At 39.9% G+C, this 16938-nt stretch overlaps 2 protein-coding genes across 9 annotated transcripts; both read left to right on the plus strand.

The window, feature by feature from the left end:
* Positions 1-4530: 4530 nt before the first annotated feature.
* LOC111997142 (serine/arginine-rich splicing factor SR45a) lies at positions 4531-8659 on the plus strand. 8 transcript variants are annotated; one of them, XR_010629804.1, is made up of 8 exons: positions 4531-4656; positions 6477-6499; positions 6601-6684; positions 6816-6933; positions 7054-7203; positions 7363-7462; positions 7652-7715; positions 7820-7870. XR_010629804.1 is itself a non-coding variant. In XM_024029204.2 (7 exons), the coding sequence occupies exons 1-7, from the start codon at positions 4654-4656 to the stop codon at positions 8464-8466; spliced, it is 1089 nt and encodes a 362-aa protein (XP_023884972.1). In that variant the 5' UTR covers positions 4533-4653; the 3' UTR covers positions 8467-8659. The 8 variants fall into 8 exon arrangements, 1 of the variants encoding a protein (XP_023884972.1); XR_010629811.1 differs by having other exon boundaries at positions 7378-7462; XR_010629812.1 differs by having other exon boundaries at positions 7378-7465; positions 7820-7848.
* Positions 8660-14376: 5717 nt separating this feature from the next.
* On the plus strand, positions 14377-15234 carry LOC136068683 (uncharacterized). The gene has a single exon (XM_065776143.1). It carries the CDS (start codon positions 14377-14379, stop codon positions 15232-15234), a length of 858 nt encoding a protein of 285 aa, XP_065632215.1.
* The last annotated feature ends 1704 nt before the right edge of the window (positions 15235-16938 follow it).

Raw genomic sequence — 16938 nt, forward strand, 5'->3', positions numbered from 1 at the left:
CTCACATTCTCCTTTTATATTAGTTTTAGCTTCATGTTGATCAGTGTTATTGGTATTTATTGTTCTTATTGGCCTTCCGTGATATCAGTTCTTGTGATGAAATGTCTTCTCAAACCCAAGGTGTCATCTAATTACATGTGGTAGCCCATTGGACTATCATGTCACAGACTGCCTGTAGTTCATAACTAGTAACAGAAACCCTTTTTGTTGGGTCTCTTTTCTTGGAAAGTGTGTTTTGGCATACAAAGTTAATTATCCTACGCACATAACTAATATATACATGCGTGGGAGATTTCAATGATACCACAATAAAAACCAATACCAGTTCCCCTCAAGCCAGGATGTATATGTCATACAATTCCCAACTTTTTACATAACGAATCCAAATGAATCTTACACAAAGCTTTGGTAAGTATATTAGCTACTTGGGTTCCTCTAGAAATATTTGGGGTAGCAATTATGCCACTCTCCACTTTTTCTCAAACAAGGTGATATTTTACCTCTACCACTGCCCCCTTCCCTTTGATCATGACCGTGGCCTCCACGGCCACCTTTAGAGAATCCACCACCTCCCATTCTATTAGTAGTAGGAAAAGTGGACTTCTCACAATTTACTGGATGATAGTGAAATAGAATGCGACTTAGATAAGGAGGACTGTCTACGTTGACCATGGACTTTGCTGAGAGATTGAAATTCCTTCACTAGGTGAAAAATTGGAGGCAAGCAAGAGAGAATGGGCATCATGCATATAGTCTCTTTGCCTTTGCATGGTTTTAATTTCAGCAGAGATAGGCTGGTAAAGGATAATCTCTTCACATATACCTTTAAACATTGCATAATAATCTTCCAAAGAGAGATCATTAAAAGCAAGGGAGAAGTAATTTTGGTGGCAATCATAAATACGTCTGAGGTTATTAACATCGTAATACAGCTCTTGAGCCTTGTCAAGTTTTGCAGTGGGCAGAAAAAGTAAATTACGGCTTATTTTGGACTCCATATTGTTCCATAAACAATTCCTGATCTGTGCTTCCTCTACAACACCCCCGCCCAAAAAAAAAAAGAACATAGGTTCATCAGTTAAATAATTAAACTTCTTTCAGCCGAGTAAAAAGACCTCAATAGCTTAGCCACTGGGCATAATTGCTTCTATTGAGAGGAATTGAAGCAGTGGAAATCATATCAGCATATAATAAAAAATTGGGTTGTATACCCTCTTTGGACTCCATTATTACCACAAACCTCAATAAAAAAGTAAATAATAGGTGGGCCCATGAGGGACAGTTGAACCTAATACCAATTAAACACAGCAACAAAAATGACGTGCCATTCATCAAAAACTGAACTGCTTACTCATCACCAAGAAATTCAGAGAGCTACCAATTACACAGTATCCAAGCAACATAGACAATTCAGATCGACACATACTGATTCGTCAGTGATAGGGAAAGGTGACACAGCACATAGTGGCAGGAGAACTCATCTGGGCTTTAAGTCTGACAGAGGGATTTGTTGAAACCATCACAGGTTCAATCGACACTAGAGAGCATCTTTGCAACTGGTCTTACAAGGTCAATGGTGCTTGAAGGTGATTTCTTGTCTATTTGTAGTAGTAGTGGTGAGGGTTGGGCTTTGAGCTTCTGACAGGTAATGTCTCATCAGATTCAGGTGACTCGATTTGTGTGGTCACCAGCAATGGGCAATGCTGACTGTAGCAGTGACTTCAGTGTTGGTGGCGAGAGGTAAAAGTGGGGTCTAATACCATGTATCAGGAAGTGTGTTTTGGGCATATAAAGTTAATTACCCTAACACATAAATATTATATATATGTGGGTGATTACAATGACATTACTATTTTGCTTGTTACATGATAGTTAATACAAACTCATAACAAGGTCTTTGTTATTAGCTTGTAATATTTGGTAGTGAAGCATTTCTGGCTAGATGCATGGCGCTCCTATAGAACTTATCCATTTTATGTTCTTGCTTGGTAAGAATACATTTATACATCTAAACATGCCTTGTATGCGTCTAGATTCTAGAACTTCAAGAAAAATCTCTTGGATTTTAATGCATGTTTGTCATGTAACTAACATGGTGGAGAATGCTAGTTTTTTAATTTATTTTGGGAATGATAGTCTTTGGAGGCACATAGTGGAGAAATGATATGGTGAGTTGTTTGGCTATTGGACTAGTAGGCAAGTACGGACATTGAAAATTAACAAGGAGACTGATGTGGTCCTAATGTTTTATTTTTCAAGGTTGGATGTGGTGACCCATCTATTTTGGCCTGACATTTGGCTGGAGATTATTAGGGATTTTTATCCCAGTATGTGTGTGTGTGTGTGTGAGAGAGAGAGAGAGAGAATCTTCTATTAATTTGAAACTGTACTATATGACTATATAGGCATTTCATAAATGGATTTTCTTTAGAAGGAGCACTGCCTTACTTTTGGTTTGGGCGGCTGCTCTTGAGAAAATTCTGACAATTGATAATCTGATCAAGCAAGATTTACAGTGTTAATTTGTGAAGTATGCACAAAAGTTTGGGAATGTAAATATCAAATATTTTTATATGGAAACCTATACATTTAAATTCAATTAATATATATATATATATATTAGATTAATGTTGTGGGAAAATGTGGGCTTTCAAAACATGTGTCAATATTAGAAGAAATTAACATACTGTCAAAGGTGACAATGTGGCATCATCATTTTTGCAGACTTTTGTTTTTGGGTTGTGTGTGTTGGGGGGGGGGGGGGGGGGGGGGGGGGGGGGGGGGGGACCCCCCCCCCCCCCCCCTCCTTCAACACATCAACCAAATTTGAATCCCCAAAATCCTAATTTTTCACCATTTATTTATTTATTTATTTTCCATTCCTTCTCTCAAAACTTCAGCCATTTCTCATATACTTTTATTAACTTCTTCTAACTTTTAGTTTTAGTTCCATTTGGAAGATTCATTCATTTTTTTCTTCTAAAAGGATAAAACTTACATATAGTATATTAAATTCCCCAATTAAACTCAACTATATTAAACACAATTGTTCTTGAAAATGAAAATAATGTTTGTGTTTTATTGGCCATAGTAAATAGGTAGTTGAGTTTCATTAGGAAACATAATGTACTATACTTAAAAATGTACCGTATTTAAGTTTTTCCCTTTTCCAAAACTCTACAATATGCCCTTCCATTTTTGAGAGATAATTTTAACTTATGGCATTTGCTCCTGATTATTACTCTTTATCATCAGATCAAAAAACCAATTGTTTTTTGTGTTTTTTGTTTTTGTTTTTTGGTAGGTGAGGATCAAACCCCAGATTTTTTCACTTGGTCATTTAGCTTGTTAGTATTATAAGTGCTAATAAGAATTACACTAATAAAAAAAATTAATGCACGAAGACATGTATGTATGTTGTAGTTTGAATTTTTCTTGAATTACAAATTAATATGATAGTTTTACCTCGGCTCCTCTAAACATAAATTCCTGATTTCAGATTTAATTGCCTAGATTCCACCTCCGCAAGACTTGTTCAAGGTAAACTATGATGGGGCCATATTTGCCGAAGACAACAAATCTGGTATAGGTGTTGTTATTCGTTACAACAACAACAACAATGGGCTGGTAATCGCTTCTCTAATTCAGTAGCTATCGTTAGCATATGAAGCCATGGAGATTGAGGCACTTGCAGCAACTTGGGCCCTTGAATTTGCCCTGGAGGTTGGTGTAAACCATTCTATTGTTGAAGGGGATTCAAAGGGCTACAGAAGAATTTGGTTTGGCTTCTCATGGTTTGTTACTTAAAGACTCAGTTTATTTTTCTAGTCAGTATTCTAAATTACTCTACTATCATACGAAGAGGGAGGGTAACAAAGTTGCTCACAGATTGGCGAGATTAGCTGCCAATACTATTGATTGTGCAATGTGAATGAAAGATGTTCCACAATTCATCTATTCTCTAATTCAGGTTGATATGCTTGTTATGTATTAATAAACCTTCGATGTCTTTTCTCTCAAAAAGAAAAGAAAGAAAAGAAAAGAAAATTCTAGTATGACAATGATCCCGCTTTTAAAATGAGAAATGCTATGTCTACAATAATTTTACAACATTTTTCAACAAATCACAGGTGGTTAGTTGTTATTAGTTCAAATTTGAAATTAACACTAAGATTACTTTTTTGCTCCAATAATAACAATCAGTAACAACCTGACACTTAGAATTTATTGTAAAAATATTATAAACATATTATTTCTTTTCTAAAATTACATTTTTCAAACACGTGGTGAACGGTTATCCGAATTAGATGCCCACACGTAAAAAAAAAAAAATGTGGTTGATAAGTGATAACGTGTCGCGCGTTGGCTGGTCTCAACAACACGAACCGGATCCGCATAGACCGAAACCGGCTTTGGCTATTATTCTCAAATCTCAGATAACCACGGAACTGGACGCGCCACGTTAAATTTAACCGGAATTAAATCTACTTTGGCGTCCGCTTCTCCAGAACCTTCCTCTGGGTCCCTCCCTATATATAAACCAACTTTCCTCTCTTACGCCTCCTTATTCCAAACCAAACACAAATTCCAATTCTCTGTGAGATCAAATTACAGTCTCTGCGATTTCTCTCAGACTCTGTTCCATCAAATCCTATGGTAAGCCCCTCCACATTTCTATGCAGATTTGATTTTCAGAACCTTTGTGTTGCTTTCACTTCTGAATTTTTTTTTTTTGAAAATCTCGATATTTAGGTTTTTCTTCTTTCGGTTTGTATTTTTGATTTAGGAGTTTTATTTTGTGCCAGATTAATTAAGAGAACAATTCGTTGATTTTTTTTATATGTGTGTGTGTGTGTGTGTGTGTGTGTGTGTGTTTGATTTATAGAAGTGTGTGTGCCCGATAATATTGATTAATAGAGCGATTGTTGAATTTTTGATATTAGATAACCATAAATCATATTATTGATTGTTGATTTAGCTCATGTTCTTGATATAAGATTGTTTACGTTTGTTTATTTAGAAATTTGAGCTAGGAGATTTAGGCTTGAATATTAGAAGAGCAATGTTCAAACATAATAACGTGTTAATGAGCAAGCTTGTGAGTATGAGGCTCGGTTTAATTTTATTTAATTTTATATGTTTATATGTATACGCGTATATAAATATAATTATATAGATTTGATATTGGATTGTGTAAGTTTGTAATCAAATCTTTAAAATATCGGATTATTATTTGTAATTTCTTGATATTCTAAATGGTTCACATTTAGATAATTTTTAACAATATAAGGTTGGTGAATCTAATTTTTATGTGTTCATAAAAAAAAAATCATTCTATCTAATTAGCTAAAATTATATAATTCTAACTATAATTAGTTTTATTTTTTAGTAGAGATTTGTGAGGGGTAAAAATATTTAGTCAAAAAGAATAAGTTAACTTTAACCAAGTAGCTCAACTTTGTTTAAAATAAAATAAAATAAAATGAGAAGTCCTTAACTTTTAATACTTGGCTCGTTTACAGCCCTAAATTGATGTCATGAAAAATAGAATTCTTTGAGAAAAAAGTTAAATGATTACTCTTTCTGTAAAATATTTTTTCTTTTTTAGAAAGAGAATGGAATTGATACTCTTCCATTTCAGATTACTCTCTTTTTGAAAAAAAAGGAGAGAAGGGTCTCTCTTTTGCTGAAGAAGATAATGCACTGTAGAAGTTTAAGATTTATAAGTAATTGTTCTCTTTAAGTCATTGACAATTTGTCATGAAATTTTGAATTCATACTGCTTTGTTTATTTTAAGCTTTTCTCTCCCGGATTGACTGCTGCCTTCTGAGTGGCAGATGGATCAATCGGATAACTGGACAGTGGACACCCAAAATGGCTTGTTCAAAACCACCAGCTACCATCATCCACCACCATAGAACTGCTCTACCGATAAACCAACACAAATCCACTACAGGACCAAATAACTGTACATCACCACAGCACCATCCCAAACACAACCCACATGTCCATTCTTGACAGAGTTGTGGGAGGATAGAAGGGGGCGATAGGATCTTTAACAGTGTAGGGCTTTGGGAATGAAAAATGAGAGTCAGCCTAAGGGGGGAGGGAATTCTGGGTAAAATGAGAAATGTGAGATAGAGAGAGTAATTCATTGGGAATGTGTCAACATCAGGTGGAAAGTAAATTTTAATAACCAATGCATTCATGTCATGTTGAACCTATAAGTGTAACAGGGCTGCTCATAAGAAAAGATACCATTGTAAGTATCTGCGGTAAATACTTTTATTTTTTTGAAACAAACCTTTCTAGGAATTATCTGGACTATTTTTTGCTGAATTTGATATTTAGGAGGGTTATATTCATTTGTTATGGATGCATGTGTTTGTAATTTCTGTTCTTTTCTTTGTTAGTAGTTTTTGTTCATATTGTCCTCTTAGAACTAATCTTTGTTTTCTATTTGACGGTTTCACAGATGTCGTACTCCAGAAGGTCAAGGTATGTTTTGTTCTAACATGTGATTGTGGTTTTATTGATATGGTTGTGTTATTGTCTTGGTTTCTAATTGCTGCGTATTTTACTTGTAACAAAATTTCTAGGTATTCTCGCTCTGCTTCACCATACAGGCGATACAGGTCTGTCTCGAGGTCATTGTCAAGGTCAAGGTCAAGGAGCCGGTCAAGGTAGTGCCATAAGCACCCATTATCTTTGCTTGTGGATCCCATTGTGTTGCTCTTTTATTTTATTTTTTTGGTTATTGTTTCATATGATCTTGATCTGGCTGATGGGACTCCTTTTTTATTTTTTGGGCCAGGTATGGCAGGAGTCCTTCAAGTGATGTGGAAAATCCTGGCAACAATCTGTATGTGACAGGATTGTCACCTCGGGTCACAAAGAGAGAACTTGAAAAGCACTTTGCAATTGAGGGAACGGTATGATCGAAGCTAAATCTACTAAGAAATTGTTATGTTTTTGTACCCGGTCCTATTTTGTTGGGTATAGAATGTTGTGAATAATATGTGGGATCTCACTTCCATGAGTGGCTATTTTAGGTTGTGGATGTTCATCTTGTAGTTGATCCCTGGACCAGAGAATCCCGTGGCTTTGGGTTTGTTACAATGGCCACCTTAGAGGAGGCTGATCGCTGCATTAAGCATTTGAACAATTCTGTTATTGAAGGCCGTGTGATTACGGTGGAGAAGGTAATAGTTCTTTACATTTACTTTTGACTGTTGACCACTTGTTGCTTCACTAATTCTTGGTCAAAGCACTCCATTCAACATTGTATCAGATTATTCAATATTAGATGGTTTCTACTGGTTCTTTGAGTTTGAAAGTTGTTTGCTTCTTTCCACTTGAAGTTTTTGTGGCAGCAGGTTAGCTGTGTGTAGCAGCTCTTCACCAAACTCAAACTACAACTAAACAAACAAATCAAACACTTCAACAAGTATCAGACATGGGGTTGTATGCCCTGCATTTCTCTCTTTTCTAGCAATTATATCTTGCTGTGTTTCAATTTCTTATTATTGTCTTATATCATCTCTTTCTGTCCACCACACATTTTTTTTAGATACTATCTTGCTGTGTGCCAATATCTTGATTTGTCTTGTAATTCGCTGATCTAATGCTTTGATTTTTCATTTGTTGCAGGCTAGGAGGCGGAGAGGACGCACTCCTACTCCGGGGAGGTATCTTGGACTCAGAACAATCCGAGGTAAGAATCTTCTTACTCTGAATAAGTTTCTTAATGGATCTGTTTTGTCTTGTTTTGTGGTCTGTCTTGGTCTTATTTTCTTCTGTGACTTTGTCTTGGCATAGTGCACCGTCGAACACCTAGCTACTCTCCTCGGCGATCTCCCAGTTACTCTCCTTACCGAAGGGGTCGAAGTCGCTCTCCACGTTACTCATCTGAACGTAGTAGGAGCAGATCATACTCTCCTTATTATGTCAGGCAGAGGTCATACTCTCCTTACTACAGCCGGGGGTCATACTATTCTTACTACAGCAGGCGGTCATACTCAAGGCGCAGAACCAGATCTCCTTACTACAGCCGACGCAGGTCCTACTCTCGGTCTGCCTCTCCTTACAGTCAGTCACCTGTTAGCCAGCGTGATCAGTCTTACTCTCCGTATGATTCAAGGTACCGCTACCGTTCTGTCTCTCGAAGCATGTCACCTAGGCCAAGAAGGTCAAGGCGGAGCTACTCGCGCAGTGTCTCACCCAGGCGGAGCTCTAGGAGGAGCTACTCACGAAGTGTTTCCCCAAAAGGAAGGACCTCCAGGAGTTATTTTAGAAGCGTTTCACCTAAACCAAGGAGCACAAAGAGTCGATCTCATGGTGTTTCATCCAGGCATGGATACTCTAGAAGCTACTCTAGGAGCCCAAGTGGGAGTGTGAGTCCAAGTTCTAGATCGATTTCAAGGTCAAGGTCTGCATCTGCTAGTTCTTGGTCTCCTTCCAGGTGAAAAGAGTGAGATGTCCTGCGTATTCTAGGTCTCCTTCCAGGTGAAAAGAGTGAAATGTCCTGCATATCCGCATTGAAATGTTGGCGTGGACAAACTAAGTTACTGTATATTGGGTAGTTTATGGTTTGTATGTTGACTTATGAGTTATATGACACATTTTCTAAAAATAATCAGCAGCTTTTAGTTTTGCGAATGATCTTTGTCCGAATGGATGTGAAGTCCAGTGATACAGAACTTATGGGACGTTGATGTTCCCTATTTGCCGTTGACAAGTATCTTCATCTCCCAATTTCCCAAAAAACTAACAATTCAATCAAACAGGGCTGACTTTGAAGTCTCTAGGAGGCTAGGCCTGATTGGATGAAGGGGGAGGGAGGAGTAGAGGAGGAAAGTATAACACATCATTCAAAAAGAAAATTATAGACCTCTTACCATATATATATAATATATATAAAAAAAAAAAAACCGTTCGTAGAATGGTATAAATAAAAATAATAACATGATAAAGCAATTCGTAAAACAAATGTCTTTTTTTAAGTAAAACAACAATATGGTGAATTTAATTGGCAAGCGCCTGGTGACTTATTTCTCTTATTGGTTCTTTCCTTCTTGCACTTCTTATTTCTTATGCACATTAGATTAGATGAGGACAGGAACCAACAGAACTGTTGTTGCAATTATGGTACACGGCATTCCTCTATGTTCCAGATTTCTTTAACATACTGGACAATTGTCCGGTAACTGCTGAATTTGCCACTCCCGGCGGTGCTTAGTATAGACATCTTTAGCCATCTTTTCCTATGGAAGTGCTAACTTCTAAGTTTATCTAGAACCAGAATCAGCTTAATTTGTTAAAGAAGGATCAAACTTATGGTTAACTTGATGGACCCACCACACTATGCTTAGGCCGTGTTTTATATTCTCAGTTCTATCATTAGCTTATCATTTTAAGAGACTGAGTTGAAAAATGAATGCAAATAATCAATTGTTGTATGCAACATTATATCCAAGGGAAATCTATAGCTCAGGTGATATAGATTAAATCTCACGATTCCCTTGTCTACAGATAGAATTAATAACGTGCAGAATCCCTCTTATGGTGCTTGGGTGAGTCCCTCATATGGTGCTTGGGTGTATTCTAGGTGCATTTGTAGTTCCAATGACTACAAAGGCATGCGATTTCCAGGAAGGGTTCGTGCTTTTGGCTCGGCTCATGCTTAACTCTTGCGCTTTGCTTGATTAGGCCGGTGAGGGGGCTGTCTAAGTACCCTAGTTTGAGCAGTTCACCATTATTTTTACTGTTCAGCAAATGGGATGAAGTTCACATATTTTATCTAAACCTACAAATGGTAGCTTCTTAGTTTTACAACCCAGACAAAGGTTGTAGTTCCAGACTACAGATGAGCTTGACTTATTTAGGCTGGTGCCTGGTGGAGCTGTCTAACTACTAAGCTTAAGCTTACATGTTAACAAGCCTAAGTTATAGTCTAGTAGGTCTAGTAGCAAGCAGAGTGATGATAAAATTTAGGGGTGCTGATATCCAACTTGTAAGCTTCATCTACTCTAGCCTAAGCATCCATGTAGCTTGGAAAGTCTTGACCAACAAGAAAATAATCACCATGACCATAACCAGAGTTCCCCTCTAGAGAGTCAAGGAGTGGGTTGAAATCATAGCTTCCAAATGCTCCGCTCCTAATAAACTCCTTAGCCTTCTCAAACCGAGGGTCTGGTTTGAACTATGTGATTCATAATAAGAGCCAATTTAGATCAAGAAAATATCACAGCTCACTATTAAACCAAAATATTCAAATATAAACAGGAAGATAAATAGTAGAATTGTAGGAAAATTATTATAAGAAAAAACCATTCTGTCATGAAATAATGTGCAATTCCTGTGGTAATTATCTGTTTATGGAACTCAGCCTATCACAAGTTTGGCTTTACTTAGCCATACTAACGCTTTGCTTAAATCTATATCAATGAGGCTTTGGCAAGTCTTTCAGACACTCTAAGCTCTGAAGCACTAATGCCATTTCTCAAATAGGATAAGATATAAAAATTTGTGTGACAACTTGCCTTCTTTAAGATAAAACCCTTTTTTTAAACCAAATTTAAAGAAATTGCAAACTTTTTACCTCTCCATTCTCTCTTTTCTTGCGCAGCCTAGGGACTTCGTCTGCTGTTGCACCAAAGAGGAAAAAGTTCTCGTCCCCAATTTCCTCCCTGATTTCTACATTAGCCCCATCCAGTGTACCTATAATGAGGCAACCATTGAGTGCAAATTTCATGTTGCTTGTGCCGCTTGCCTCCATGCCTGCAGTGCTAATATGCTGTGACAGCTCACTTCCTGGAATAAGTATTTCTGCTACAGATACATTGTAATTTGGTACAAAAACTACCTGGAAAATGTTGCCAGTTATGAGCGGATTAGTTCAGGATCATTGTTGTCAACAGCACCAACATCATTCACCAGCTTGACTATTCTTTTAGCATTTTGTATATGTTGCAAATGCCTTTCCACCAATCATGATGGTGGGTGAAGTTGTCTTTTTCCGCTCTTCAGGGTTCATCTCCTATCATATTCAGTTTCAAGCAAGTTATCAAAGATAGTACAAGAATTATGCTAAATCAAGAATGATACATTCCATTTAATCATGAGATGTCTTTTATACCTTTAAGTTCTTGTACCTATAAATTGCTCCCAGAATATTCAGCAACTGTCTCTTATATTCATGGATCCTCTTGACTTATATGTCAAATAGGCTATTTGGGTCAATGCTTACTCCTGTGGCCCGTTCTATGTACTCTGCCAAACGCTGCTTATTAGCCATCTTGGCAGAGGCCCATTCAGCTTGGAGTTCCGCATTGTCGGCAAACTATTGGAGAAAGCATTAGTAATGAATGTGAAATTTTTGTGATCGGTAAATAACACCCACAGCCTGTGGTTTTTGAACCCATGACCTCACTCTCTATCGCATTATTGTGGGAGTGGGTAGTGCCATTTGTGCTAGAGCTCATTGGTTATGAAATTTTTACAATACACGAAGCAGGGAGAAAATAAAAATATTTTGAACATATCTAAAATATATAATATATATATATATATATATATTTTTGATAGGCTAAAATATATATTAAAATATTTTGAACATATCTAAAATATATAATATATATATATATATATATATTTTTGATAGGCTAAAATATATATTTTAAACATACCTGTCGAAGACCTGTGAGGAGGTCAAGGTTGGTAATCCATTCTTCAGTTTTTAACCATTTCGTTATTATGCTACTGAAATCAGGACTGCAGAATCTAAGCCATCGGCAAGGAGTAATGCCATTAGTTTTATTTTGGAACTTTGTTGGCCATGGAGAAACATTGTCTGCAAATAACTCAGACTTCAAGATATCAGGGGGAATGGGCAGAATGGCTCTGTGTGGGGGGAGTAAATGGTAAGTTAGGCAACGTGTTTAAGAATTAAGAAAAATAGCATCTCGAGTTTTAGAAACTCGAGATCCATATTAAAAACCGAGTCTCAAAGACTCGCTTTGCGAGTGTTTTGTTGGTGAAAATGCCACACAAATCTCGAGTTTTAAAAACTCGAGTTCTATGCAAAATAATTTTTAGTGCGATCACCCATATAGTGGCGTTTTTAAGTTCTATAGTAACGTTTAAAAGCCATATAGTGGCGTTTTTAAGCTCTGTAGTGACGTTTTATAGCCCTATAGCGGCGTTCTCCTGCAAAATTTTTTTCTGAGTGTCATACAGTGAGCCCTATAGCTCTATAGTGACGTTTTTAAGTTCCTATAGCGGCGTTTTTCGGAACTCGAGTGTTTAAACTCGATTTTTATTTGAATTTTTTTCCGCCTCGGAGCATTCCGCTTACAAAGTGTGGGGCCTGTTATTTAAAAAGATATAGGAATCCTCAAAAGTGGGCTCAGGGCCCAACGGCCCAATCAGAGGACGCTTAGTTATCCGAGGATAGTGTAAAAAATTATTATTAAAGGGATAATATAGGAGAAAGGGGTGGATATTGTATATAGCGGCATAACGCACGTCCGAGGACACCAAAGTTCGAGGTGAATGTAACTCTCATTTTATTCAGGAGACTCTGCAAAGTTGTATCTGAACTGGAAATTGAGTATAAACCTAAGGAGGAGTCGGGAAAGGTAGCAAATATCTTCCAAGGCCATCACCTCCACGTTAAATGCTTTCCAGCTAACCCTCTGGCCGCATTAATGTGGAGGTGATACCTGAACAGTAACTAAGCAGCTTTATGGCCACTAAGCAAAGGTTCCGGTAGGTGCTGGATGGGACAGAAAGGAGTTCCCAAGATCAGAACTACACGTGTACGATGGAAATGGAGGATAGAATGAAGTATATAACACAGAAACGGATGATACTAAAAGGGAGAAAGAGGGAGAAAAGAACAAAGGGTCCATGCATAAGAGAGGCTCACTGAAACCTAGCCGAGGAGAATTTTTCTCATACAATCAGCCTAATACATCCCTTGTTACTCAGCGAATATAACCTTTCCTGTTGAACAGTACTAGTTCTTGTACCCATGCTCTAAAAATTTATTGTTTGGGCTTGTTGGGCTGAAAACCCATTCATATTCTGGGTCCAATTCAAGTTGAGTCCCTACAATTGGCGCCGTCTGTGGGAAGAACTTGATCTGTCGAGAAGGAAAGGCAAGTGTGATACTCGCGATGGAAGAAGGAGCACCGCAGCAACCATTGACGGGCCCGCAACAGGTGGATGCTAATCAGCACCAGGCAGAGTCTAGGGGCTCTCAGCACAGTAATCCATTGGCAGACCACGAACACAGGGGGGATCATGAGGGAAGTACACGAACAACCTATACAGATAGAAGTCGCTCTTAGGGGAAAGGCCATGTTTCCCTTGTAAAGAGCGGAGGAAATTTGCAGCGTGAGATTGACAAGTTGAAGAGGGAATTGCAACATGAGCGACGAAGGCGTAAGGCTCATAACTCTGGGCACTCCTTTACGGAGTCGGATGACACCAGTTATAGGCGAAGGTCGAGAACTCCACCCAGTGAATCTTTTTCGTGTGAGGAGTACCACCATGGGCGAAGGAATAAGAGTTCGACTCGCCAGGGTCAGGGGAATGACGCCTTAAAAAAAGCTTTGAATCAGGTCTCTAAGTCGCCCTTCACGCGACATATTGAAGACGCTAGTCTTCCTCGGCGATTCCACCAGCCTGTGTTCACCATTTATAATGGTCGAACAGACCCAGTAGAACATGTTAGCCACTACAGCCAGAGAATGGCTATTCATGCCAGGGATGAGGCCTTAATGTGCAAGGTTTTCTCGTCTAGCCTGGGCCCAGTGGCAATGAGATGGTTTAATGGCCTGAGAACTAACACTATTGACTCTTTTGAGAAGCTCACCCAGGCCTTTGGTGCCCGTTTTATTACATATAGGAGGGTTGTTCAACCCTTGGGGTCGCTACTATCCATGTCTATGCGGGAGGGGGAAACCCTAAAAGCCTACTCGGACAGATATTGGGAAATGTTCAACGAGGTAGATGGAGCTCACGATGACGTGGCTATGAACACTTTTAAGGAAGGTCTTCCAACCGAGCACGGTCTGAGGAAGTCTCTGATTGGCAAGCCTATTACTAGTGTGCGTCAACTTATGGATTGGATAGACAAATATAGAAGAGTAGAAGAGGATCAGATGCAGGGCAGAGGAAAGTCTAAGGCAGTAACTCAGGAAAGGAGGGATTTCAGGCCGGACCGGTATAATAACAACCGGCCTCGGAGGGACTTTGGGGGGCAGTCAGGACCTGCCAACTCCCAGGTGGTTAGCGCCGTGTTCCGAGAACCAGTGCAGTGAGTTCTGGAGAAGATAAAGGATAAGCCGTTCTTTAGGTGGCCCAATAAGATGGCGGGGGATCCTGCGAAACGTAATAGGAACCTTTATTGCCAGTACCATCAAGACCATGGACATATCACCGAAGATTGTAAAAATCTGTGGGACCATTTAGAGCAGTTGGTGCAAGAGGGGAAGTTGACCCAACTTCTGCATCACTCCGGCGGCCGAGGAGGCCACGTAGGCTCGGCGTTTCAGGGGGATGCTTCGAGGGGACCTCCTTTGGGCACGATAAACGTTATATTTGCTGCCCCGGGGAGAACTGGATCTTGCCATTCCAGGGTAATGTCTGTGTCTCAGTGCTCGGAGGAGGGCTCCAGTTCGAGGCCGAAGAGGGCCAGACCGGGCACCTCGTTGGTGTTAGGCTTCTCAGAAGAGGATAAGAGAGGAACTATACAACCGCATGATGATGCTTTGGTGGTTACGATTAGGATTGGAGGGTATGACGTGAGGAGAGTGATGGTTGATGATGGAAGTGCTGCCGAGGTGATGTACCCCGATTTATTCAGGGGGCTAAATTTGAAACCTGAGGATCTGACAACATATAGTTCCCCGCTGGTGGGCTTCGAGGGCAAATCGGTCGCTCCGTTGGGGATGGTTAGATTACCTGTGCAGACTGGTTCAGATATGGTGGAGGTGGATTTTATTGTGGTGGATGCTTTTTCTCCGTATATGGCTATTTTGGGAAGACCTTGGTTGCATGCTTTGGGGGCTGTTTCTTCCACTCTTCATCAGAAAGTGAAGTATCCCTCGGGAGGCAAGGTTTCAGAAATTTTGAAAAATCAGACCATGGCTAGGCAGTGCATGATAATGGCCATCCAACATCAGCCAGGGACAAGTACTTTGGCTGCAGCCGAGGGTGATTTATAGCAATCAAGGATTCAGAGAGCCCAGTTCGACGCGTCCACAGAGGAAATGAGGTGTGAAGATTTGGAAAGGGTGAGCGTTGGTGATGATCCAGAGAAGTACTTCCAGGTCGGGGCTCAGTTGCCTTTGTTAGAGAAAGAGCAGTTGGTTGAGGTTCTTAGGAGAAACGTTGATGTGTTTGCATGGAGTGCCTATGAGGCCTCGGGAGTGGATCCGGAGTTCATTTGTCATCATCTGAACGTCAATCTCTCGTGTATTCCAAAGAAACAACCACCTCGGCGTCCGTCCAGGGTACACGTCGAGGCTATTAAAGATGAGGTGACCAAGTTAAAGCAAGCTGGGGCTATCAAGGAGATATTTTACCCTCAGTGGTTGGCCAATACAGTCGTAGTGAAAAAGAAAAATGAAAAATGGCGTGTGTGTATTGATTTTACGGACCTTAACAGAGCGTGCCCAAAGGACCCTTTTCCTATGCCCCGTATAGATCAGTTGGTGGATGCAACAGTGGGCCATCCTCGGATGAGTTTCCTAGACGCCTTTCAAGGCTACCATCAAATCCCACTGGCATTGGGAGATCAGGAGAAGACCGCTTTTCTCACTCCCACTGGAAATTATCACTACAAGGTAATGCCCTTTGGTCTGAAGAATGCGGGGTCTACCTACCAGAGAATGATGACGAAAATGTTTAAGCAGCAGTTGGGCAGAAACATTGAGATTTATATTGATGATATGGTCGTAAAGAGTAAGGTAGTGGCCGAGCACGTGATGGATCTTAACCACACTTTTGGGATTTTAAGAAGGCATAAATTGCTGCTAAACGCATCCAAATGCTCATTTGGAGTAAGTTCGGGTAAGTTCCTGGGTTACATGGTGACCCATAGGGGAATTGAGGTTAACCCTGATCAAATTAGAGCCATAGGTAATTTGCAACCACCTCAGAATCCCAAGGAGGTCCAGAGGCTGACCGGGATGACCGCCGCATTGAATAGATTCATATCTAGGTCGGCGGATAGGTACAGGCCTTTTTTCTTACTGCTCCACAAGTGGAAAGGATACGAATGGACTGAGGAGTGTGCCTTACCATTTCAGCGGCTGAAGGAGTATCTATCTCGGCCACCCATCATGTCTAGCCCCGAGGTAGACGAGGTTCTTTTTTCCTACCTAGCGATCACTACTTATGCGATTAGTTTTGTGCTAATACGAGTGGACAATGGAGTACAGCGGCCAGTCTGCTATGTGAGTAAGTCTCTTCACGAGGCCGAAATACGCTACCTGCCATTGGAAAAAGCCATTTTAGCAGTGGTGCATGCTACCAGAAAACTTCCCCATTATTTTCAGGCGCATACAGTGGTTGTCCTGACTCAATATCTGATCAAAGCAGTACTTCGAAGTGCAGACTATACTGGTAGGGTTGCCAAGTGGGGCACAATTTTAGGGGCTTTTGATGTCAAGTATATGCCCCGTACTTCTGTGAAGGGTCAAGTGCTCGCCGATCTAGTGGCCGAGTTTGCTGAAGGTCTTGAAGAAATAGAGACAAGCCCAAGTGGCATGGATGAAAAATCGGTTGGCCTCATCTCTGCGCAACCTATTTCATCCTGGACGGTGTATGTGGATGGGGCAGCAAACCAGCGGGGGTCTGGAGTGGGACTTGTATTGATATCTCCTGAGGAAGTCATCATTGAGAAGTCTCTAAGGCTGGGATTCTCA

This window comes from Quercus suber, unplaced genomic scaffold (genome assembly GCF_002906115.3).
Source record: "Quercus suber isolate HL8 unplaced genomic scaffold, Cork oak 2.0 scaffold_8, whole genome shotgun sequence".
Lineage (NCBI taxonomy): Eukaryota > Viridiplantae > Streptophyta > Magnoliopsida > Fagales > Fagaceae > Quercus > Quercus suber.